We start from the raw sequence: 27298 nt of genomic DNA, 5'->3' as shown, positions 1-27298 counted from the left end.
CAGGAGAGGCCACTACAATGAGGGGCCCGCACACCACAGTGAAGAGTAGCCCCCCCTTGCAGCAACTAGAGAAAGCCTGTGTGCAGCAACAGAGACCCAACACAGCCAAAAAATAAATAAAATAAGTAAATTTAAAAAATAAATTAGCATTTGAGGAAAAACTATATCAATTAAATAATACTATACCTATCACTATAATCTCTAGAATGGAACCATAGGACTGAAGGATTAATAGCAGTGGAAAACTGCTCCAGAAGGTGGCTTGACTAGGGAGGTTAGAAGAGGATAGAAGAAATTAGCAACCATTAAAAAAAAATTGTCAGTCAAAGACCCATACCTATTTATATTTTTATCTCAATCCATATTCTTCAAGTGAAGTCTTAGCCTGGGCCTAACTTTTGTTTTCTGTGCTTCTACTTTAGCCATTTCAACTGGCCTTTTAAGACTGACAGAGGGCTTTCATTTTCACTCAAAGAATGTTTTAGCTCTACGAAGAAAACATCCAGGTGGAGTCAAACTCATAATAAGTAAAGCACTTTGCTTACTTTTTTATTTGTTCTAATTTGTCCTCTTCTGCCTTAATATAGTCTTTCAGGGAAGTCACCAGATCTTTTTCAGTATGGATCAAATCAGTCATCTGACCTAGAAGGAGAAAAAGGGAAGAAAAGTGATCAAATACCCATACTGGTCAAAACAAGTACTTCAGAATAATTTAAGAATGATTGAGAACAGTTCCATTCGGAGAGGACTTAACTGGCATGAATCAGATATGCTGGCGAAAGCATCATTGCATGTTTTCTTTTTTTTCTTTTTTAAAAACCAGATAAATTAAAATAAAGCCCAAAACTTTTCTAATCATGTGTTCCAATTCCAATTTTCAAGCTACTTAATTTCATAAACTTGGACCATATCGACAAATTGTCTTGTCATCTAAAAATTTATTTTTTAATTTCAAAACCTTACTTTCCAAGGATCAATGTTTCTTCTTCTCTACCTCCCCCCCCCCACCTTTTCTTGGTTTTAAGACTACTTAGAATTAAATTTTTATTCAATAAACAAAAACCACACTAACAAAAAGTGTCACAACTGAAATTCAAATATACATATTTAGTTATTCATAGTGCAATGAGATAACTCATTATTTTACATCCAAAAATTAGGTGTCATAAATATAGTACTTGTGTTTTATTTAGGTCCAAAATCACATAGGGGTAAAACTGGTCAACAGGATGAAGGAAAACATCTCTTTTAAGACAGATGAAGTATGCATATAGGAAAATATAAAAGACTAGGTATACACATTAAGTGATGTCCTGGATGGACTCATTACCAGAGAATTTTCTTTGCTATGCTTTTCTAAATTTTCATAAGTTTCTATCTGAAAATGTATTCCTTTTGTAATCAGAAAAAAATCATTTAAAGAAAAAAACTGAATTTAAAAAAGAGAAAGACTTTTAGAGAGGCAAAGACTGAAGTAATATTTCAGTCTCTGGAAATACAATGTTTCTACTGATTTAAAAACACTAAAAAATGGAAAATTTTAAATGCAAAAACAACAAAAAATAATTAAGACTTACCAATCGAAGTAAAAAAGCCTGGATGGGCCAAAGACGGGGGAAGTAGAATCCCTACCACTAAAATATACCAGATCATCTTCAAAGGCTTAATTTTACAGGGTCACACACCTACAAGAGAAATACGACCATTATTTTTAAAAAGGAAGGATACGGAAAGTTCCTATTTTTCCTGTGAACAAAATGTAAGTTGGACCCCAAGACTGACCATAGAATGTCGTTAATTCTAGTAAGTTGATTTAATAATTTAATAAGAGCTACTATCTTATTCTTCATATAGAGTACTAACTTGATATTTCATGTTAAAAAAATATATGTTTTCTATCACCATAATATATGCTTAAAAATGCTGAGTTTTTCTCCTTAATTACCATTACAATTAGAGTAATTGGATAGTAGTACCTTTTTCTTAAGTTTTCTCTGTGATCTAGATCTAAGCCATGCATTTTCCATTAAAATATACCACTTTATTAAAGTAACAATTTAAATATCACCAAAATACATTCTAAAATGTTAGAATATGTTTAAAGGGAAAAAAGGTTTCAGAGCTTTCTGATTAATCCTCTTAATTCCTAACTTGTTCCATCTTTTCTCTACAATGGCTTTAAATTTTAAAATAAGTCCAATTAAAAGTCGTAGATTTTGGGGTGATGAAAATGTTCTAAAATATACTGTGGTGGTAGACTGTTGAAAAACACTGTGAAAGTACTAAAAATCACTCAATCATTAACATTAAATGGGTGAACAGTGTGGTATATGAATTATATCTCAATAAAGCTATTTTATTTTTTTAAAGTTGTACAGAATTAAAAAAAAAACAGCCCTGTCAACATAAGCTAGCAATTTCTCTCAAAGGACCCAATGTTGAGCTTTTTCTCTTATCTACTGTGTTCTATGTAAAAAATCCTTAGCCCAGTACATAGGTGTGGCATTTTTTTCTAAAACATGGCAGCAAAGTCCCTCTGTCTTTTTTCCTTTGTTCCCCCTAGTGCTGTCTTTTCTGGAATGGATTCTTCATGGCAGATGCAGATTATCAACTAACCAGCAGAAAGATTTTACCCTGCTTTCCCAAAGGCCCTGTTAGCACTCTTCTCTTGCTCCTTCTCCACCACATACATGGACTTTAAGTCCTACTCCTTTATTACCTGCAAGAAAATAAGTTTACACTGTAGTACCGTTTGCCCCAGTAACAAGCTGGTTATTCTAACTCGACGCTATTTCTCTTTGTGCAGTCCTCTGATTCTTCCCAAGTGACTTCACCTAAAGTAACAGGTTCAAGTGCACATTGGAAAACTCCCTATTCCACACACACATACACACACATAACACTTTCCTCCAACGTGAATCAATAAAAACAGATCACCACAGAAACTAACATTCTGGAAGTATTCCTAGGTCTCCTCCCTCAAGTCTTCTGCAAACTTCCAGTTACTTCCAGAACCACACAGTAGTGAAATACACTGTTCTCTTGGCTGCTTTACAGTAACTCTTTGGGAAGGCTTCTAGAATGTTGCAGATGCAGACACTTCCTCTCCTGGGTTCCTGCCAAAGCACAAGGCTTTTTCAAAATCCTGGGCTGTCTGAACAGTCTAGAATTTTCTCACTGTTTAAACAGATTTCTGCCATAATTTCTTCATAAATAAATGTTATTTCCAGGAAATACAAATGCTTTTACTGTACTAACAGAAGGTTAATCAGAAATGTTGTCTAAATGTTTAACTCTGATGAGAAAGTTTAGATTTGTCAGATAAGAGGTTTTTTTTTCATTGCTAAAATATATTTTGTCACTAAAGTTTCTCTGTCATTTTTCATCCTCCTTAAACCTCACAAATGAATCAAGAACCACCAACCTACAAAAACGACAAAAAAGCTTGAAAATTGCTTTATTCTAGGTGGAACAAAGAGTTATAATAAACAAATTAAAACAACAAAAGTTATTGGATCTCTGAAAGGAGAGATTTTTAAACTTAAAAATAAGACAACCTATCAAAAGCTAGATGGAATTAAATACACAAAATAAGTTATGTTTATATATGTAAACTAAACTATAAACTAGGAAGCTAAAGAAAACAGAGCTCATTTAAGGAACTCCAACAAAGAAAACCACTAAGATGTTAGTAGATGAGTCGATTAAGAATCCAGAAAGCCACAAAAAAGGAACTATAGTTAATCCCAAAAACACAAAAACAAAAACTTACTCATTACTATTCAAGGACACAAAAAATTGAAATGATAGCCAGTTTTTGCCTATCAAATGAACAATTAAATTTAACAACTTAATTTAAAATATCTAATGATAGTGCTATATGTCAAGAAACTTGAACATATTCCTTATTTGTAAATTTAAATGAAAAACAAGATTTCAAAATTAATATCAATTCTCATTTATTGCTGGTGGGATTGCAAAATGGTACAGCCACTTTGGAAGACAGTTTGGCAGTTTCTTAAAAAATTAAACATACTCTTACCATATGACCCAGCAATCATGCTCCTTAGTATTTACCCAAAGAAGCTAAAAATTTATGTCCACACAAAAACCTGCATATGTGTATTTATAGCAGCTTTATAACAGCCCAAACTTGGAAGCAACCAAGATGTCCTTTAGTAGGTGAATGGATAAATTGTAATACCTCTAGACAATAGAATATTAATCAATGCTAAAAAGAAATGAGCTATCAAGCCATTAAAAAAACATGGAGGAAACTTAAACGCATACTATTAAGTGAAAGAAGTCATCCTGAAAAGGCTATCTACTGTATGATTCCAACTATATGACACTCTAGAAGAGATAAAACTATGAAGAGAGTAAGAAGATCAGTGGTTCGTGGAAGGAGGGTATATGAACAGATGGAGCATAGAGGATTTTTAGTGAAAATACTCTATAATATAATGAATGACATTCATTATACATTTGCTCAAATCCATAAAATTTACAACACCAAGAGTGAAGGGGTAATGTTAAACTATGGACTTTGGGCAATTATGATGTCCCAACGTAGATGCATCAATTTTAACAAATATGCCATTCTGGTGGGGAACTATGCATGTGTGGGGGCAGGGAGTACATGGGACATTTCTGTACCATCCTCTCAATTTTGCTGTGAAGCTAAAACTGCTCTAAAAAAATAGTCTTGAAAAAAATAAACATCATGCAACCCTGCTGGAATCTGTATTGAATGAGATTAAGTTTCTATTACACTCTGACAGAAAGTTATAAATAAATACTAATCAAAACAAAGAAAAAAATTGACATTATAATATGAACATAACTATGCAAGAAAATATGCAGAGGAAATTCACCAAAACATAGTTGTCTCTGGAGAGCATAACATTAGGTGATTTTTTCCCCTATTTCTCTATATTTTCCAGGTGTCATAGGGTATATTTACTTTTATACTCAATGTTTCTTTCTTTCTCATTATGTAATATGTTTTTATTTTTTATTTTAATTTTTTTATTGAAGTATAGTTAATTTACAATGTTGTGCCACTCTTTTTTTAAATATTCTTTTCCATTATGGTTTATCACAGGATATTGAATATAGTTCCCTATGCCTTGTTGTTCATCCATCCTATATATAATAGTTTACATTTGCTAACCCCAACTCCCAGTCCTTCCCTCCCCCACCCTCCACCCTTTGGCAACCACAAGTCCACAAGCCTGTTCTCTATTTCTGTGAGTATGTTTCTGTTTTGTAGATAGGTTCATTTGTGCCACATTTTAGATCCCACATATAAGTGATATCATATGGTATTTGTCTTTCTCTTTTTGACTTAATTCACTTAGTATGATAATCTCCAGTTGCATCCATGTTGCTGCAAATGGCATTATTTCATTCTTTTTTATGGCTGAGTGGTATTCCATTGTATATATGTACCACATCTTTATCCATTCCTCTGTCGATGGACATTTAGATTGCTTCCATGTCTTGGCTATTGTGAATAGTGCTGCTATGAACACAGGGGTGCATGTATCTTTTTTAATTAGAGTTTTATGCAGGTATATGCCCAGAAATGGGATTGCTGGATCATATGGTAACTGTATTTTTAGTTTTCTGAGGAATCTCCACACTGTTTTCCATAGTGGCTGCACTAACTTACATTCCCACCAACAGTGTAGGAGGGTTCCCTTTTCTTCACACCGGCTGCAGCATTTGTTCCTTGTAGACTTTTTTTTTTAATTTATTTATTATTTTGGGGGGAGTACACCAAGTGCAATCATCTGTCTTTATACACACACCCCGTATCCTTGTAGACTTTTTAACGATGACCATTCTGACAGATGTGAGGTGGTACCTCATTGCAGCTTTGATTTGCATTTCTCTAATTATATTTACTTTTATAATGACAAAAATTAACCCTATACAAAATAATAAACCTACAACATCAACTTCCATATTATGGCACCATAAGCCTTTAATGAAGTCATTAACCACACTAACACAATAAGATAGCTAACATGTTTGAGCATGTCGCATTTTCTAACTCTATAAACCTCTAGATTTCTCTCTCTGCTTCAAAGATTGTTAAGCTCATATGAAAGCAACCCAGCTACCTAGTAGTGAACTATTGTACATTGTCAGAGTAGCATACTTTTCTATTCTCCTTCTTCCCAGAAACAGACATAGGACCCAGGTTAAGCCAGTCATTGACCCTCTCTCCCACAAACATAACAGTTGAAGAGTGAGCTTGTGAAATGGTAAAAAGCAGCTCTTTCTGGAATTGCTAAGCTCAGAGGATGTGAATTTGGAGCTGCCTGCGACCATCTTTCCCACTTGACAAGGATACATAGGAACCTAATGCATAAACGGGACAAAGTTATGCAGAGACAAGCAGTTTTATAAGCTCCACGGCCCTGATTCTTAGAATTACTGCATTGCATCTGTGAGCTACCCCAATAATCTTCCAACTCAGTTAAGGGAGTCTGTAAATTCCCTTTTTCTTAAACTGGTTCAAGTTGAATTTCTGTCACTTGCAATAGAAAGTTCAGACCGTCACAGCATTACTCCAAGTTACCATGCCAACCTAAGCGAGTAAATAAAAATGAAGACAGCCTACATAGCAGTGGTTCTAAACTTTAGCTGTATCAGATTACCTAAAAGGTCAAGGTACCTAGATCATTTATGCAAGTTTTCAGGTGATGCTGCTGCTGCTGCTCTGGAGATCACACTTTGAGAACCACCAGATACAACCATCCCTTGAAATCACACAAAAGGTGCTCTCTGCCTTTAAAATACATTTTACTTCAACTTATTTTTTGAAACATGTCATTGAATTTCTAATTACTCAAGGGAATGGTTCCTCTAACCTGTTTTAATACTATGTCTCATCCGCATTCTTTCAGAAACCTTAACTGACATGTTAATAGGCAAGCATATCTTTTTCAATCATGGGTTTTTAAAACATAATGGTTTCTTTACTTATGATATCCCACTTCCATTTATTACCACCTTCATTCAGTTAGCAGCTTGCAAAGCAAATCATTATATACAATGAAGAGTAAAGCATCCCAAAAGACATTAGGGTTTTATCAAAAATACTAAGATATAAACGCCTTCTTTCTAAATCCTCCAACAAGCTTGAAATAGAATTTAAATGGGTTAAAGAGGATCTCCTTTAAAAGAAAGGTAAATCTCAGATCCCTGAGAAGACGAAAGAAAGAGAAAGAAGGAGAGAAACAGAGACTGAGAGGGAGGGGAGGAAGGAGGAAAGAAAAGAAAGCCAAAGAACAGTCAAAGCTACAAAGACAAACTTATACTGAAATAAAATTTAGCGCTGAAACAGTATGGATAAATTACTGATAGTATTTTGGTTCCTGGTTGGATGGTAGGTTCATGAGTGTTTATTATCTAATTTTTATAACACACATATATTACATACAATGTTTGATATGCATGAATATAATATTTTTAAAACTGTAAGGAAACAACAACAACCTGAGAAACATATTCTCAGGTAGACCTGGACAAAAATAAATTGCAAAGTGTACTATTTATCTGAAACTTTCCTACAGTCCGTCTTCCAGGAAAGTCCAGTCCCACATACTCACAGATCAATCAAACCCAGGAACAGATTTTTTTCCCAGATTTCTATTGGAGTATAACTGCTTTACAATGTTGTGTTAGTTTCTGCTGTACAACAAAGTGAATCAGCTCTATTTATACATATATCCCCATATGCCCTCCCTCTTGAGTCTCCCTCCCACCCTCCCTATCTTACCCTTCTAAGTCATCACCAAGCATCCAGTTGATCTCCCTGTGCTATGCAGCAACTTGGGAACAGACTTTAAAACAGTTCTACTATATTGTAAATATTTACGACTTTGAGTTATCAGGATTCACTGAACTGTATGTTTAAATTACTCAATGGATTACTAGAACAGGGCATCTGGCAAATAATTCTATTAGCCTTTTGGTCTAATAATTTTCTTCCAAGAAAAAAACTGCAACATTTAAGTTTGTCTTTCCCAGACAAATCACTCAAAAATTAACAGGGCAGACTAAAGAACGCTTGTTATTCTAATCTAAACTTTCTCTAACACAAAAAATTTTCCACAAGGCTCCTTGTAACAGTCAGTCTCTCCACACCTTCCATAACTGTTCCAAACCTACTTTTAGAGGGCTCCAGCTTTAAGTTTATTTTTCCTCATACAAATTCCATTATCAACTATTGGTTTTCCTGACATCTGTGTTAGACTTTAATCTTTCTGACAGTTTTTATGGTCAATGAAAAAGCCCAACACACATTCAGGCTTCTAATTCAGGCCAGTGCAATGTGGTATATACATCAAGATAGTATCTCTTCCACATAAGCAGGATAGATTTTCCAAGACAACTAAGAGTGATAACTAATAGAACTAGTTATATTTCTTTTCTTCCCTATAATCCTTCCGTAAATTGCCATTTGTTTTAACTCAACTCTATGAATTCTAGTCATACTTCTGCTCCCAAAGAGAGTGAGATGCATCTCTAGTAGATACTTAAAATCAGATCGATGAGTGCTTTAAAGGTATGACCAACCTTTCGATCAAAAACAGAAATCATACTAACTTCTTTCCCACAACTTTCTGTAACTGAGCAGTGCACCCAGTCTTTGGCATCATTCCAACAGAACAGTAGTTCAGGATTTAGTTGAAAAGAACCTCTAAATTAAGATACTGCCCTTAACTGAAAGTGCTACATAGGCTGTCTTTTGGAGGTTGTTCCAAAGTTCAAAGTCTTCCCTGTCAGAAGTAATCTGAAGATAAGATCATTTCAAAAACACATACCTGTTTTTCCCTATACGGCACCTCGAACACCCCTACTCTTTCTTCTGGAAACTGTCCCCCCGCCTTCTACCTTGTTTTACTCCTCCAGTCTACCTTTAATTCATCCCTATAGTTTTACCAGTCATGTTATATAGCATGATACCTCTCCCTGACCAAGTAGCCATTCAAACTTCTTTGCTGGAAAATTTGAAAATGAAATTGAGAAAGAAGTGGCAGGCACTCTTTGAATGCCTGAACCATTTTATAAATAAAGCTCAGGAGAAGTCAGGTACCAAGTGAGTGAAGCTTATCTGGAAGGGTTTTAAAATGACGCAGATAATGCAGAGAGGAAGACAGGCAAGAGACAGAAAAAAACACTCTGATGTTCCAATTATTCTTGAAATTTAATCACACTCCTGATCTCTGTTGTTAAGACAACTACCTATCCCCACAATATTTAAATAAATTCCATTATGGACTAATATGAGTTGGATTTCTGTTTAACCCAGAGTCCTAATTAATACAGTTTCTCTCATCAATCCTGTAGTTAATATTTTTTACAGGCAAACTAAATAATAAGGTAAATAATTCTCATATACTTATCCCTCTCTATTCCCTAGTACCAGAAAGCAATATTTTTGAATGATCTTTTAAATGTTTTCTTTAATTTTAGAGATCCAATACATGCTACTTCTATATCTGAGATACAAAGTTTAAGAATAAATATGATTTCACCCACTTTTTAAAAAAAATTTAAATTGGATTCACAACTGAATTTGAACTCAATGTTTAAAGTTTCTGTTTCAATTAGGAAAGTCAAGTTCCCCTAAATCAGAAATATTTTAAAAATAAATGTAGGCTGAGACTTCGCTGGTGGTCCAGTGGCTAAGACTCCACGCTCACAAGGCAGGGGGCCCGGGTTCAATCCCTGGTCAGGGAACTAGATCCCACATGCCACAACTAAGAGTTCACATGCCACAACTAAAGATTCTGCATGCTGCAACTAAAAGATCCTGAAAGCCACAACTAAAGATCCCGCATTGTCACAACTAAGACTCTGCACAGCCAAATAAATAAATAAATAAATATTTTTATAAACAAACAAATGTAGGCTGAGGGGAAGGTTTGAAAAAGAAATAAATTTTATTTATAATTAAAATGGTGCCATTCTTCACTGACTTTTAAATCGTGTATTTTAAACTGTATAGTATACCTCTCAACTATTTCAAACACTTTAGTTAGCAATGCATACATTTCCTAATATAGGATAAAAGGTCAGGACTCTTGTTCCCAGGATAGAAAAAAAATTTACGTAAGTGATACTAAGAGCCCTGCAATTTAGTAAAATTTATCAATAACATCCATTTTTATTTGGTGGTCCTTTAACGGGAAGCAGAATAAGCAAAAAGTAAGGTATCAAATATGAGGCCAAACTTGACCACCGCCAGTAATAAAAAATGAGCAGGGACTTCCCTGGCAGTCTAGTGGTTAAGACTCTGTGCTTCCACTGCATGGGTTCAATGCCCGGTCAGGGCACTAAGATCCCTCACACCTCACTGCACAACAGAAAAAAAAAATTCAGCAGTACTTCAGATCAAAGTGCCTTGGACAATGCCTGACATATTGAAGACACTTAAGACACGTTACTTTTGGACATGGGGCAAGAGCTCGAGTGTTGCCAAGGGTGTCTCAAGGGACATGGAAAAGAAAAGAATTGGAGAACTGTGAGAAGTCCAGGCAACCTCAACCCTGGGCTAAGGCAGTGAGGAGGACCAAGCAGCACAATCTACTAGCAAACAGATTCACAGTCTTTATAATTTAGGAATTTGAGTGGAACAAGAAAGTGGACAGAGGCAGTGGAAGGGAAGAAGGAAAAGAAGTAAACATTAAATTATACATATTAAAAAACAGCACTAATACAAAAGGCAGCAATTCTTTAGAGATAAAACTCTTCAAACAAGGCTTGTTTTCTAATTTGGAGAGTGCTAAATATAAATATGGGAAAGTTTAAAGCCTATTTCTAAGTTTAAAGAATATACTTGGATATACACGTAGAAAGTTTAAAACTTTATGTAGTAATTAACAAAAAAATGTTAACAACTTCTGTGGGTTGGGATCACAGTCAATTCTCTTCACTCAATTTCTGCATTTTAATAAACATTTTTAATAGAAATTTTCTATTTCTATAAACAAATAAGCAAGCTAAAAAACAAAGTCAAAGTAGCACTAAAGTGAAGAGAAAAATTCAAATCATAGACCGAGTTAGCAAAATCCAAATGATCGACTCCACACCTCTACTAGTTGGCATAATATCACCATCAAATCCCTTTTGCTCCAAAACAAACTGCATCTATTTTTGAAGTCCTGATAAGGCAACTGTAGTGTCTTCGCCACCCTTAGGATACAAGTGGAAAATAAAATCTTGTACAATATGCATTTTAGATTTTTTAAGCTTAAATAAGGAATATGTGGTGAAGCAAACTATTCCAAAAGCAGAGCTTTCAGAAGTTTCAATGAAACTTCATTAAAGACTGAATTTTTAAAGCAAGCTATACCACTTGAAAAATTATTATTTAGAAAGAAACAGCATTCCCCTTAGAAAAGGACCCTTTCATACAAAACACAAACCAATCACAGGAAGCAACAGAAAAATTCTCATTTGCAACAGCAACAAATATGTTAATTACTTGGGAATAAACTTAAGAAAACTTTAAATTGACCCTAAAATTAACTCAAAATGTATCAAAGAATATTTCAAAATTTAAAACTATAAACCTCTTAGGAGAAAAAGAGGTGTAAACCTTCATAACTTTGATTAGGCAATTAGACATAACACCTAGGCAATAGCTTCTTACGTATGACACAAAGCACAAGAAGCCAAGGAAAAAATTAAATCGGACTTCATCAAAATTTAAAACTTTTGTCCTTCAGGAAAGTGGAAAGACAATGCACAGAAAGGGAAAAAATTATAAACCATATCTGTATCTAAGGTGTAATACAGGCACCTTCCTAAGTGGTGCAGTGGTTAAGAATCCATCTGCCAATGCAGGGGACAGGGGTTCCATCCCTGCTCCAGGAAGATCCCACATGCCGCAGAACAACTAAGCCTGTGCGCCACAACTATTGAGCCTGTCTGTGCTCTAGAGCCTGTGAGCCACAACTATTGAGCTGCCACAACTATTGAGCCTGTGCTCTAGAGCCTGTGAGCCACATCTGTTGAGCCCAGGTGCCGCAACTACTGCAGCCCATGCACCTAGAGCCCATGCTCCGCAACAAGAGAAGCCACTGCAATGAGGAGCCCATGCACCACAATGAAGAGCAGCCACCGCTCACAGTAACTAGAGAACGCCTGTGTGCAGCAACAAGGACCCAACACAGCCAATAAATTAATTAATTAAAAAAAAAGTTTAATACCCAGAATATATACAGAACTCTTAGAACTCAACAACAAAAATAAAAATAATCCGTTTTTCAAATGGGAAAAGGATTTGAAGAGACATTTCTCCAAAGAATATACAAATGGCCAAAAAGTACATGAAAAAACACTCAACATCATTAGTCATTATGTAAATGCAAATCAAATGCCACAGTGAGATACCTCTTCACAGCCCCTAGGATAGCTACAGTGAAAAAGAAAAGTGTTGACAAGGATGTGAAGAAACTGGAACTCTCATATATTGCTGATGGGAATGTAAAATGGTGTAGCTACTTTGGAAAACAGTTATTCAGTTCCTAAAAAAAGTTAAACACAGAATTACCATATGACCCAACAATTCCACTACTAGGTCTATACCCAAAACAAATGAAAGCACATATCCACAGAAATATTTGTACATGAATGTTCATAGCAGCATTGTTAATAGTAGCCAAAAAGGTAGAAACACAAATGTCCATCAAATGATGAATGAACAAACAAAATATGATATAATCATATTATGGAATGTTATTTGGCCATAAAAAGAAATGAAGGACTGATACAAGCTACAACACAAATGAACCTCAAAAACAGTATGCTAAGTGAAAAAATCTACAGACATAAAAAGTATGTTAGTGGTTGCCTAGGGCTGGGGGACGGGAAGGAGAGTGATTGCTAATGGATCTGGGGTTTCTTTTTGGAATAATTAAAAAAAAGTACTAAAATTGATTGTTGTGATGGTTACACGACTCTGCATGTATTAAAAGCCACTGAATTGTACACTTCAAGAGGTAAACGGTATGGTATGTGAATTACATCTCAATAAAGCTGTTCAAAAAAAAATAAATCAACATAAATTCTCATTTCACTAGGTAGAACTAGAAGTTGGAATAATGGGTGGTACAGTAAGCATATGTTTACCTTTATAAAGAACTGCCAAATGTTAAAGTCACTATACCATTTGCATTGCCATCAGCAATGGATGAAAGCTCCAACTGCTCCACATTCTCAACAGCATTTAGTATTGTTATTGTTATTTTTCCTTTTTTTCCTTCATTTTTCTTAACATCTTAATTTTCTCACTAAGCGTATACTGGTATCTCACTGTGGTTTTAATTTGCAATTCTGCAATTACTAACAATGTTTAATATCTTTTGGTATATTTATTTGCTGTCCATATGCCTTTTTTGGTAAAGTTTCTACTTAAATCTGTTGTCAAATTTTTAATTAGGTTTTTCACTTACTATTGCATTTTGTGAGTTCTTTATATATTCTAGATACAAGTCTTTTGTCAGATATGTGATAGGGGAATATTAACTCCCAGTCTGTGACTTGTGTTCTCACTCTCATAACACTATCTCAAACAGCAGAAGTTCTTAATTTTGATGAAGCTGAATTTATCAATTTATTCATTTATGGATCATGCTTTTGGTGTCTAATTTTTTGGTGATTTAAAAAAAACCTTTGCCTGGGGACTTCCCTGGTGATCCAGTGGGTAAGACTCTGCACTCGCAATGCAGGGGGGTTCAGGTTCGATCCCTGGTCAGGGAACTAGATCCTGCATGCATGCCACAACTAAGAAGTCCGCGTGCTGCAACTAAAAACAAGATCCCACATGCTGCAACGAAGAACCCGCGTACTAAAACTAAGACCTGGCACAGCCTACATACATAAATATATACATACACACATAAATATTTTAAAATATTTTAAAAATCTGTGCCTGATCCAAGGTCAAAAAGACTTTGTCTTATATTTTCAACTTATTTTCTAGCTTTAGGTCTTATCTCAGGGTCTATGAACCATTTTGAACTAGTTTTTGCCTAGACTGTGAGGAATTTTTGCACTGAGGCTGTAAGAAAGAAAAATATTCTATTCTGATGTTTGAGTGCTGATTGCCTTAAATCCCCACTTCCCTCTCTCTTTTGCCCACATCTGGATAAGTCAGTAAGAAAGCCCAGCCATTCCCTCCTTGGGTATCAGTGGGAAGCTAAAACCATGTATTGTAAATCTCACACATGGGAACTATCACACTCCTTCTAGCCACAATAAAAATTAAACTCAACCACGCTGCTTCACTTTTGCTTCATTCTGGACTAAACCTAAGACCTCTCCTTGGGGAATCCTTTTGCAGTCGACTGTGTGAGTAAACTTTATTTCATATTTCATACCCACTGGTGCCTTCGTGTCATCTGTGCCAACATTTATATAAATTCCTGGGCAAGGAGCTGCCCAGTGTCCAACAGAAGATATCAGATGCCCAAATAAGACAGAGTTTTTTGGCATATGAACATCCACCTATTTCAGATTATCCTTTCTCTACTGAATTGCCTTACTACCCTTGTCAAAAATGAACTGACCATTTTGTGTGTCTGAATTCTCTATTTTGTTGCACTGATCTATATGTCTATCTTTTCTCTATCTTTACTCTTGAATACTATAGCGATATAATAAGTTGAAATCAGGAGTCTCCCAACTTTTTTGTTCTGTTTCAAAATTGTTTTACCTTTTTCTAGTTCCTTTGTTTCTCCACATCAATTTTAGAATCAGCTTGTTACTTTCTGTAAGAAATCCTGCTGTGATTTGGACTGGAATTGCATTAAATCTATAGATCAGCTCAGGACAAATGGTTATCTTAACAATATTTAGTCTTCCAATCCATAAATGTGGCATATCTCTCCATTTGTTTCAGTCTTTAGTTTCTCCCATCAGTGTCTTATAATTTTCATTATACAAATCTTTCACATGTCTTGTAAAGCTGATACTAAATATTTTATAGGTTTTGGTGCTATTGAGATGGTACTTTTAAATTTTAATTTTCAATTGTTCATTGTTATTATACCGAAATACAACTGATTGTTATATGATTGACCTGTCCTACAACCTTGCAGAATTCACTTATTAGATCAAGTTCTGAACAATCTTTCAGATTTTCTGCACAGACATTCTGTCCACGATTAGAGACAGTTCCTGCTCTCTGAAACACACTGTTAAAAGAATGAAGACAAGCCACAGTCTGGGAAAAAATATTTCCCTATCACATATGTGGCTATTCCACTCCTACATATTTATGCAAGAGAAAAGAAAGTATATATTCCTCCAAAGATTTATATGTGACTGCTCAAAGCAGTTTTATTTACAATAGTTAGAAGCTGGAAACAACCCAAATGTCCATCAATTAGCACCTAAACAAAAAAAAGTTTTGTGGTATATCCATACAATGTAATACTACTCAACAATAAAAAGGAAAGAAAACATAACAACATGGATGAATTTCAAAATAATTATACTGAGTGTAAGAAGCCAGACAACCCCTCTCCCACAAAAAGTACATACTATATGAGTCCATTTACAGAAAACTCTAGAAAATACAAACAAATCTTGTGTCACAAAAAAGATCAATGGTTACCTGCAGATGAGGAAAGGGCAGGAAGGAGCAGGAGGGAGGGATTACAAAGAGTCATGAGGAAACTCTTGAGGGTGTTGAATAGGTTCCCTATCTTGACAGTATTGACAATCTCATGGGTATACAGTTTTGTCAAAACTTACCAATTGCATACTATAAATATGTGCAGTTTACTGTATATTATACCTCAATAAAGTTGTTACAATATACCAATTATTTTAATTTATTAGTAATCACCCTTATGTCATACATTGGTGTTTTTATTTACTTATAAAACACTACCACTTGGAAACTATGATTACTGTTCAAAAATATCATTACTTAAGATTTTTTTATTCAAACATAGTAAATTGAGATCTAGTCTCAAAACATCTTTGAGGTTTAAAGACTGGTAAATTTGAGAGTATGCAAGTTTGAGAATGTCTTCATGCAACTTTTGAATAGGAATAAAATCTTGCCTGGGTTTAAAAAAAGGGGGAGGTTATTGGAATAAGGGGGTAAGAACAAAGGCCATATGTATACAGCAGGTAATGCTCTGAGGTCCTAAATTCAACAACTTAGTGTTTAAGAAATACTAAAATAATCATTTATTGAACATTTGTTTGAAAGAATTAGACCTGCAAATCCAGTTAATGTAAGATTAGAGTGTAAGAGAAGTCTTGAGCCTACTTAAAATCAGTTAATCAATATTTACTAAACACTGTCAAATAAAACAATTAAGCACATAAATCTATATAGCTGTCCTCCATTCTGTATGTTAATTCAAACACGATGTTATAATGATTCTTCCAGCACAATATTCAGAACACAATAACAGATGTTAATACTTAATGATGACAATATAGAATCAAGGAAAACACCTTCAGGATAATTTCTCTCATTCTCTAAAACTAAACAGACTTTGTACACAAATTTCCCTTCGTAATGGAAATTCTTAGGATTTTTCAGAAAACAATTCATGGTTGAAAAGCTTGAGAAATTATTAGGGAAATAGAGCTAGGTACTGAGGTGAAAAATCTTAAAAATATATATTCAGAAAACAGATTAAAATAGACACCTGGGACTTCCCTGGTGGCGCAGTGGTTGAGAACCTGCCTGCCAATACAGAGGACACGGGTTCAATCTGTGAACTGGGAGGACCCCACACACCACGGAGGAACTAAGCCCGTAAGCCACAACTACTGAAGCCCACAGGCCTAGAGCCCGTGCTCCGCAACAAGAGAAGCCCCCGCTTGCCACAACTAGAGAAAGTAGCAATGAAGACTCAATACAGCCAAATAAATAAATAAATAAAAATAAAAAGTTAGCCCTTTAAAAAAAATAGGCATCCGAAAATTAGTGATTAATACTTTACATGTTTCCATTTCTATTACTTACTTCCCAGAAACTTTACAAAAGCATCTTCTCCCAAAATTTTTACATGCTTATAGAATCCATTTCTTCACTATGGACATGCATAACAGGAGATATTCTTCTATTTGATGCTTCATATCAATGTTCACCGTTGACTACTAATTCTTGGGCAAATTACTTGACTTCCTGGAGCCTCAGTTTCTTTATTTGTAAAATGGAAATGGTTAAAGTTTACTGCAGCTAAACAGGTAGAAAAAATAAACCACTAAATCACCACCTTCTTTTCACTCTACTTATAATGAAGAAATAGCGCAAATGCCCAGCAAGAGAGAAAGGCTGAGTGTATTAATTTGATATATTATACTATCACTATTTAAATGAAAAATATGTAAACCAAAACATGGACACATTTATATAAAACATTAAGCAAGAAGGGGAAGAGGTCCAAGATAGCACTCGTTCACTGATGACAACGATGAAGAAGCATGAATCTCTATACTGTACTTTTTGCCAGAGTACAACCAAATATACTAATGGTCATACTGATCGTCCAAAGCAACATCAGGAAAAGGAATGTTTTTCATTATATCAAGTTCAAAACTGTTGGAGTAACCTTAATAAAGTCCTTTGAGTTTCAATAGTTTTTACTGAAGCACAATATTTGGCTAGAAGAAAACTAATGAGAGGATAGCTTTAATTTATACAAATAAATTTCATTGAGTAGAAACACGAATGAAGCTTTAACTAATGAAGCCTTCACAAATACACATAAACACTTTATTTGGCTTGTCTCATATATTCATTTATTATACATACATACACACACACACCATTATGATATAATTGTAAGATTCAAAATCTCACTGTAAGAAGACCAATAAAGTGTAATGCCAAGGGCCTGTGCAATTTATTTTTCTTTACCTTCAAGTATTTTCCACTTTCAGAACAGAACCAAAGATACATTGCAATATATAAGGGAATGGGGGAGGCCAATATGATATATAATTGCCCAGGCAATTTAGCAATTCAACAATTCTCCAACCAACTTATTCACTTTTGTTAAAAACACTTCTAGCAAAAGTTTATTAGGGTCATCTATAAAGTCAAGTCCAGTCAGACTTACAAGCCCAGATTAATTTTCAAAAATATTCAAGAAATCCTGCCTTAAGATAACTAGACGTCTTTACTCCATAACTCTTATAGGGTTAGGGTTTTAGAGTTTACAGATGCACTTGTGGAGGGAGAGAATATCTATAAATGGTAAACTTCCATGCAGATGTGTGTACTTGTATTTTCGGACCCATGGTCCACACCTATCAGATTCTCAATGGACTTCATGATCTCAAAATAGGTTGAGAACTACTATTATGTATCTCACAGGGACACTTTTCAAATCTAAGAGATGTAACTATATTCCCCCCAGTTGATAACTGCTAAATAAAATAAGGTATTCCTTCCGCAGAAGTGAAAGCTCACAGGCTCTTTGGCTGCATGCCTGGAAAATATTTGCCCTATAAAAGATACTGCTTGTCAGTATACAACCCACTCTCCAGTATTAGAAAAGGTTACCATCTCTTTACCAAAAAGCCAAGATTCACCTGCAACAACCTGAACTACTCTGGTAATATAAAGCTTTCTTTTTTCAATAGTCTTTTACACTGTTTACATTTTTCTGCAATAATTAAAAGTTGTACACATTTTTCATCTTTTTTTTTTTTTTTTACTACTTTCGTTACCAAAATACAAAATGGTCAATATAATTATCCGCTTACCAAAATCCCTGATTTTCAGTACTTCAAAATAAAATTCATTTTAAGATGTCAAAGGAAATAGCATTATTCACCTAAAGGCACAAATCGGTCCTTTTCCTAGTAACTATGTTAAATCTGTAAGAATCATTTGCCATCAGCCATCTAAAATACTGACAGGACTTAAGGTATAATGTACCAAAACCAAAACTGACATGACTTTCTAAGGTGATAAAACCTTTGCTTCCCACAGAAAGAAAAAGTAAAATCTGAAGTTCATCGTTAAGATTTAGAAGTTACATTGGCAGGCTAAAAGTCAAAGTTAAAGAAAAATCACTGAATGTCTACTTAAATTTTAAATCAAGGCAAAAAAACCTTATTCAAGACTGTTCACTTTCAGCTTCTTAAATATTTCCTGCTTAACGTTTCCATTTTTTCCATAGATACTTGATCAGAAAAACCCCTTTTAAATGTTTTATAAATTAAATTCCAGTGTTCTTGCTATGAGGACTGAATATTTCATCGGATTATTTTAGGAAAAGACTAGCCTCATTCATAAGCTACATCTAAATCTAAAAGGGGAAATGCGTTTCTTTGCAGAACAAAAAAAAGGCAAAAGTTGATGAAAGAACACTGCTGCTGCCACGTCTTTTCCCTTCCCCCACTCAGTAGCTGCTATTTCATCCTTTCAGAGTGCCTTCCAAGGGAAAGTCCAAGAGCCACAGCTCTCAGAGAAACCAGAAACAGTTAAGTTGAAATTGGCAAGCCTCTCTGGCCTTTTAGGTCAATTCCTAAAAGGAGACCTAGCTTCTTCTTCAACCCTTTCTTAAAGCAAACAGTGCAAAATTCCAAGGCTTATCTACTCTATCCAGAACGCCTAAGTTGTTAGTGTCTAAAAACTGATTGAAATGGTCTCATACTTATGGAACCATTCTCCTCTTTAAAACATACAGCTGGGGGCAATCCACGTAACTAAACTCAAAGTTCTCACACAACCACAGAGTTCGATTTACTGATGTGGACTTTTAAAAGCAGCAAACTCGGCTGAGAGAAAGAGAGGGGGAGGGGAGAAGTTCATGTGCCTTTAAAAAATGTATGTGGCAGAAGAAGGAAGGAAGAAGACTAGCTTCCCAGTTGACTGGAAGATCTGTCAGCCAACTTCCTCAACCAAGCCGCCCGAAACTCGCCGCCCGGGGCTACCTCCAGCGGCTCTAGCAGCGCCGCTGCGCGCAACAGATGAGTGAAGCCTGAACTTCCCCGGCTAGGTCCGCTCCCCAGACCCCACGACTCCGCGGCAGGATAAAAATGCCTGAGCACTTCAGCGTCGCTTCTAAGCTTTAAAAACCGCTCCCCAGGGCGACATGCTAAGCATCTGCTGCTGTGGAGGCCGAAAACCCTCGTGTACCCCTCAGCTTTGTAGGGAGGACCAGGTAGGAGAGAAGCTCGGAAAACTCAACACGGTGATTCCTCCCCAGGAAGGAATATTCAAGAAAGTGCTGGTCCCCGGGGCGGAGACTGAGGCTGCCGCAGACCCAATAGTCGGGGGCGCCAATCTGGGAGGCGGTGGGAAGGGGAGCACGGAGGAGGGTAGAAGGGCCTCTGGGGCACCCAGGGGACGTGGGACGCAGGGCGAGGGGCCGGGTATCCAGACGAGAAGGCAATGAGGCAGTAGCAGTCAACTGGGGGGGAGCCCCCTCCCGCCCCGGCCCCGAGCCACACTATGAGAGGGGGCAGGGACCAGACCACCAGAGCCACCTGAGAGGGGCCACGGCCGCCCAAGGACTACAGACAGCCTCAGTCCGCAAGATCGGAGGAGCGCCTCACCTGCGAAGTGGCACCGGAGGGCTGCGCGTTCTTCAGTCCCTGGTCGCCTGCGCTCCGCCGGCTACCTAACCCCTTCCCTCAGCCAGCTGGCGGCGCGACTGGGCAGCAGAGGGAGCCAGTTAGCCCTTTTATAACCTCCAGGCTGCGACGGCTGCGCTGAAGAGGCGGCGACTGCAACCCTCGCTACGTGAGCTCTATCACACCAGCGTCCCGCCGTCTGCGCAGGCGCCCAGCCGCGGCCCTCTCCGCCCCCACCCGCAGCCCACGCCCCACGCTCCACGCCCCACGCCCCGGACTCCCCACCAGCCCGTGGAGTCTGAGGTCGAGAGGAGGGGCCGGCTGGAGGGCCTGGGATGTAATGCGCCTGCGCGGGGATCTCGCCACGCCACCGTCACCGTGGTTACATCGGGTTTGCCCCTGCTTCTTTCAGCACGTCGTTTAGCGCCTGAATTTTGGAATCAGCCTCAGGCCTGAGCGACGAAACCAGCAGCGAGGGAATATCCTAAATGTGAGAAGAGGAACAGGGAAGCGTAGAAAATAAAGCAGAAAAGTTTCGCGTGCAAAATAACACAGTACATCCTGTCTTGGTATCGCAGCTGTCTTGGCCCTGAGGCGTTTTGCTTAACAAACCTCCCTCTCTCACCTACGCTCTCTATCGCCCATCTTTATACTTTATCAGTAGATAATGGACTGCGCGCCCCGGGGATTTTCTGGGTTCAATTTCCGGCTCAGTCCGGTAAAACTTTGGGCATTTAGCGCTCTGTTTCCTCATCTGCAAAATGAGAATGAGGGTGGGTATCTCGTAGTACCTAACCTCATTGTTGTGAGGATTAGACATAATGTATGTAAAGCACTTAGCACATGCCTAGCACACAGAAAGGGTGTGTATTAGAAAGGGTGTGTAAGTATTAGATTGTGTTGTAGCATATAAGGAACCCAGTGTTGTATTTGGTTTTAGTTTAACATTTACCTTAGTCATTACAATCCTAAAAGAAAAAAAGCCTTACTATCTGGAAGCAGACAATGAAGGAGATATTTTTTCCCTTGTCAGTGAAAGGGGAAAAAAGACTTCTCTAAGACTTGTTAGTCATTAAAAATTGTTTCTAAAGTTTTCCATGAATGCTAAAAAGCACAGTAATAATTAAGATTTAACTCCTATCTAGGAGATGGAGTTGATTATACAGATACAGAAATAGTCATAGAGAGGGTACTTTGAGAACGTTAGGAAACCAGAAAGTAAATACAGTGATATGGTGAACCGCTAATCACGGTTCTCAAAGAGTCTGATCAGTGGGTTCACAGGACAAAGTTATACTAAAAGTTTATTTGCCTTTTTCACTCTATTGAAAATACAGTGGGGTATTCCAGAGACTACATGTCCCATGATATTGCAACAGATTGCACGCAGAAGAATGAGAATCTTCTGTTAGGCCAGATATTAAAGAGATTTGCTGAAATGTAAAATAATGCCACTCTTCTCACTAAATTCTTTTTGCTCTGGAAAATAGTTACTTTTCATTAAAAAGTATGTTATTTATGTGAACATGTAACAGTTTTATTATTGTCTTTTTAAATGAATTAATAAACATTTTACATGTTTGAACTCCTAACAGTAAATTTTGGTAGATATGATCCACATAAAAGCTTCTTGGAGTCCTCAATGCTTTTTAGGCGTTTGAAATGGTTATGAAACCAAAGAGTCAGGGAACCACTAGTCTAAACAAATAGCAGGGAGCCTTTTGACACAAAAGGCAAAGATCTCTTCCTTAAATATTATAGCTCAAGTGGAGCTATAATTAACATATCCACCGGCCCTAAATGAGCAGACTCTTAAAATTGCAATTTACCCTGTAAATAAAATGGCTCCAGACCCTGAGGGAGATTTACTGTGATGATAAGAAAGATTCAGCTTCAGGGGTGTTCATTTCCACTAGCCCTTTCCAAGATCCTGGAAGGGGCCCTAGCAATATGCTCACATGGTCATAGGCTTTTGTAAAATTTGTGAAAGTAAAACTTTTAACTGCAGTCTTTAGACTGCTAATTCTTTCCTCACTCAGTTTGCCTCCGTCGTGCTTCCCCTTGTCTAGTGGTGTTGGAGTGGCCAGAAGGCATTTTTTTTTTGGGGGGGGTACACCAAGTTCAATCATCTGTTTTTATACACATATCCCCGTATTCCCTCCCTCCCTCGACTCCCCCCCCGCCTCGAGTCCCAGAGGCATTTTTATAATTTAACTGAAGGGAACTTGTTAGAATACATTTGGTTTGAGTTTAGTGGGATATATTTTTGTAATTCACAGTCACTCCCATGTATAGTTAAGATATTTTCAGCTGTCCCAGTGTAGGAGTGGCATCCAAGAATACTCCTACCAGCCATTGTACTGACCCACCCAGCACTGTAAAACAAAGGTACAGGGCCAGACACCATATATAGCTATTTGAATGTGTCCTATGTTCTAGCATCAAAAATATATGGAAAGTGGAGGAGAAGCTAAGCTGAAACTCTGGGAGCCTAAAGCTAATGTGTGAGAAATTCTTCCACTTATTGAATGTATAAATTTTTAAAGATGTAGTACTTCTCAATGCTTAGCCAATTCCTTTTTCTTGTCAGAGTTTAATGATGATATCCACAACAAACAGGTTAGAATGTCATCAATTGAAAGAAAACTGATGTACCCTGAATTCTTTTAAATCATACAAATAACCTTATTTGAGATTTTCCTGTATGTGACAACAGTCCTAAAAATTTACATGACATTATCAATAATGTGTTGTGAAGTTGAAAGAAACTTCTAACCTATCCCTATCAATACCATTTGGTTGCCCAAAAAGGACAGTTCATATCAAATCTGCACATGACTACTCAACCCAATCTTCCCTGCTCAGTTAGAATGAAGATGACAGATACCTTGGGGAGTAGAAAAAGAATGACATGACTCCCCTCTGAATGGTCAAACGTTAGAGTGGAGGTAAACCTCCATTAAATCTCTTCTTTTGCATCTGAAAAATTCATCAATCAATAAACATTTCTTTAAAAAATATTAAAAGTAGGAAAAAAGCCTATTATGTAGCCATGGTAACAACTAATGAGCAGAAGTGATTTTAAACTCAGTTAATAGATAAATGGCCACTCAACCTTGTGAACAAGCTTCTGAGAAACCAGCCAGTCAGTGACAGCCTCCCACTTTTTAAAGTTAGCCAAACAGCAACAGCTTTACTCTAGTGAACATATCTCTGAAATTCAGCCAGTTGTCAACAGTCTCTCCAGCAGAGTAATCATGCTTCCACAGCTGACGTCAAACCATTTTCACCTTTGAAAGTCAGCCAATCCCTGAACTCCATCTTTCACAAAAACAAGATAAGATCAGCAGAGGAATTGTGTAAAATGATCGTAGTGCTTTTCTACACATAGAAAGTAATAAATCAACTTTTTATTTCACATTTTGAATGAGGGTTTCTTCCCTCGACATTGAGCACTTTTGTTGTGTGCCCAACAAAAAAGCCAGCCAAAACAGGACATAGACCCTGTTATTGAAGCTATTCATACACATGAAACAATTAGAAATTATCTGAGGGAGTGAATAAGTGTCAAATGTGTTGTAAGGATTATAAAATACTACATACTTGGAGACACTGCTTTGGAAAAGTAAGTGTTCTCCTTAGTTGCTGCAAGTAATAAATCCTTCCTTCTCTGGAATAAATAAATAAACAAATAAATAAAATCAACTTGAGAGTTTGAGTGAATAAAGTTAAATTTGATGAAATAGGTAATAGTGGGTAGGTTTTTTAGCAGGGCATTACGTGATGGAAGCAATATTTTAGAAATATTATGCTATGTGAATTAGAAGAAAGTGGCATCTATATTAGTAACCCAAGATTTCACTGAATAAATATTTATGGAAGGCCTACCACTGTGTCCAAGACTCTGCCTGCTGGGCTGTGGAAGATCAAACTTTAATTAGACAGTTTCTGCTTTTAAAGAGTTTGTAAAGTTATTGGATAGAGTTAAAACCTACATTTGTGGCACTGGGAATTCATTTATCCAATAAATATGCCCCTATATGAGCCAAATAATGCTAAGTATTGGGTACGTGTTTCCCTGCTGTCATAGAATTTGGAGTCCTTTTAAGGAAATCGACAATACACTTAAAGAAATAAGTAAATAAACAAATGTGACAAAGGAAAATGACAAGGTGCTATGAAAAAGAATAATAGGAAGGACATAATTTACATTTGTAACACAGGGAAAGTGTCTCTGAAGAAGTGACATAAACTGAGACCCGAGTTAGCCAGCCAAGTGTGTGAATAAGAACAATGTAAAGAGAGAGAACAGCATGTGTGAAAATCATGTCAGGAAAAAGCTTGATGCATTTGAGAAGCTAAAAAATTCAGTGTGATTGTAGTGTAATAAACAAGGGAGAAGCTGGTATGATCGGTATGCAAAGGCTCAGCCGGGCCTGCTTAGTACTGTAACAAATACAACGGAAAGGCATTTTAAAGTGAAGTAACATGTTATTTACCCTTAACAAAGTAAAAACACAGCGTTAAAAATATGAGTTTTCCATGTCACTGGACATGGGATGGGCCTTAGAACTAGGAATGATAGGGACTTCCTCCTTAATTATGAGTAAGAACATAAAAGTCAAGAGATGAGGTGTTCTAGAGTGTAGCTGAAACTAGAAAACGTTCCAGTCACTAACATCCTGTCACTGTGGCACTGAGGAAAGTGGCTGCGATGGAGAGCCAGACCACCTCCATCATGTGGCCACAATTGGGACACTCACTGTGTCAGGCAAAATAATAGCCCCTCAAAGATGTCCACATCCTAATCCCTAGAACTTGTGAATATGTTGCTTTACATGGCAAAAGAACTTTGCAGGTGTAATTAAATTAAGTACCTTTATATGGGGAGAGTAGCCTGGATTACCCAGGTGGGCCAAATCTGATTAAATGGATTCTTTAAAGCTGAGCACATTTTCTGGCTCTGACCAGAAAAAGATGTGAGGATGGATACAAAGTGAGATATCTGATGTGTTGCTGATTTAAAGATGGAGAGAGGGGCGCCATGAGCCAAGGAATGTGGAACCCTCTAGAAAGTGGAAAAGGCAAAGAACTGGATTCTTCTCTAGAGCCTCCAGAAAGGAACGCAGCCATGACAATACTTTTGATTTTTAGCCCAATGAGACCACTGTCAGTTCTGACCTACAAAACTGTAAGATAATAAATTTGTATTGTTTAAGCCATCAAGTTTGTGGTAATTTGTCATAGCAGAAATAAGAAACTGATATACTTATGTATATGATCACGACTGAAACAATGGCTGAAGACTATGACATTTCTCAAGGGTCTGAGTAAATTTCCCAATGTTCTCGCTTGGAGGTGAAGGTAGTTATTAGGACTGGCCTTTTACAGCAGATAAGCATTCTTGAAATTATGGGAATTGTCTGAGGAAGAGGACTTCAGAGAAGAAGAAAGATCTTCTCTCAATAAGCATGATAGGAGTATTAAGACCTCTAATTTTAATATTAAAAGGCATATGACCTCCTCATACTGTACCCTCATAAAGCAGGACATATGAGTTATATAAAAATTGTGCCATGGTCTTTAGTTTGGAAAACTGGCCAAATAGTGGTATCAACAACCAAAATAAGGAAGTTGGGAAAGTGAGCTGAATTTGTAGAGAAACTGAAGGATTTGATTCTGAATCTTAATATATTTGAAAGGACAGAGACCACCATAGGCTATTTACTCTGCCGATTAATAACCAGTTTGTCAATATTGAGCAGATTTCCATCTCACGACAGGAACTGATACAAGGGCTACAATTCTGACTTTCTATCTACTTGCAATTTTAATTTAAAATTAATCTGTGATTTCTTTAGATTTAATTCTGCTCAACTTGAGTCAGCCACACATTAACTGCACATATCTTTCTGCTATTGGTTGGGAAGGCAAGGTTACCTCCCCGTGGCATTCCATTAGTGTTGTTCACCAAATAGTTCTTGGGCTTTTCTCTTCCCAAACAGAAAAGCCTGCTCTTCACTTTCTTTGAAACTAGTTGTGGCTAACTTGCTTTGACCAATGAAAGCAACATGTTTGAAAGTCAGAATGTGTTTCACCATGTTCCCTTCCCACTGTTGCAGTTACCATGGAAACCCATATCAAGATGAAATCTTCATCAGTCAAGGTCTCTGAGTTCTTACAATGAACAGAGCCTCAAACTCTCCACTGCCTTGACAGTCTCCACTGGATACGTAGCTTGAGTGAAAAATAAACTGTAATGTTAACTTACTAAAAGTGAGAGTTGTTTATAACTGTAGCATTACATAGCCTCTCTTGACCTACATACTGCTTAAACAAAGCAAGCCAAACTTTTCTTTCATGAAACCTATTACTAGAATTGTATTTATTAATTATATTTTTACCTGGAATGGACAACTGTGGGTTGCCTACCTAGTATTCATTCCTTCCTTCACCAACCTTATTAAGACTCCAAATGCCTAGCCTTTCAGTGTAGGTGTGACTTGTACTTCTGCTTAGCATGTAAAAAAACTGCAAGGAATTTTGCTTCCATCCTTACAATGGGAAAAAAGTCAGATAATCTACAAAATCATAAATGTTCTTGGGCATATCAGATAGCTGAGGTTGCGAGGCAACCAAGTAACCTGAGTTCCAAGGAGAAATGGGACATAAAGTTTAGACCTTTGCAGAGTAAGAAAAAAACTCAGCAAAAATT

The 27298-nt window shown here is 36.8% G+C and overlaps 1 protein-coding gene across 5 annotated transcripts in view; it reads right to left on the bottom strand.

Annotated features, from left to right (window-relative positions):
* P4HA1 (prolyl 4-hydroxylase subunit alpha 1) overlaps positions 1-20819 on the bottom strand; it is a 75729-nt gene extending 54910 nt beyond the window's left edge. The window contains exons 1-4 of one of the 5 annotated variants that reach the window (XM_057737133.1): positions 20566-20819; positions 17018-17194; positions 1578-1685; positions 546-642 (exon numbers count right to left, since the gene is read on the bottom strand). In XM_057737133.1, the coding sequence (XP_057593116.1) occupies positions 546-642; positions 1578-1653 (173 nt within the window). In that variant the 5' untranslated portion in view covers positions 1654-1685; positions 17018-17194; positions 20566-20819. Of the gene's footprint in view, positions 1-545; positions 643-1577; positions 1686-2616; positions 2720-17017; positions 17195-20565 lie in introns of all 5 variants that reach the window. The other 4 variants (XM_057737134.1, XM_057737135.1, XM_057737132.1 and 1 more) reach the window with 4 other exon arrangements.
* Between the last annotated feature and the right edge of the window lie 6479 nt (positions 20820-27298).

The sequence above is a fragment of the Hippopotamus amphibius genome, chromosome 5 (genome assembly GCF_030028045.1).
Source record: "Hippopotamus amphibius kiboko isolate mHipAmp2 chromosome 5, mHipAmp2.hap2, whole genome shotgun sequence".
Classification (NCBI taxonomy): domain Eukaryota; kingdom Metazoa; phylum Chordata; class Mammalia; order Artiodactyla; family Hippopotamidae; genus Hippopotamus; species Hippopotamus amphibius.
The sequence above is the reverse complement of the archived record's forward strand: the minus strand, read 5'-3'. Positions and strand labels throughout refer to the sequence as shown.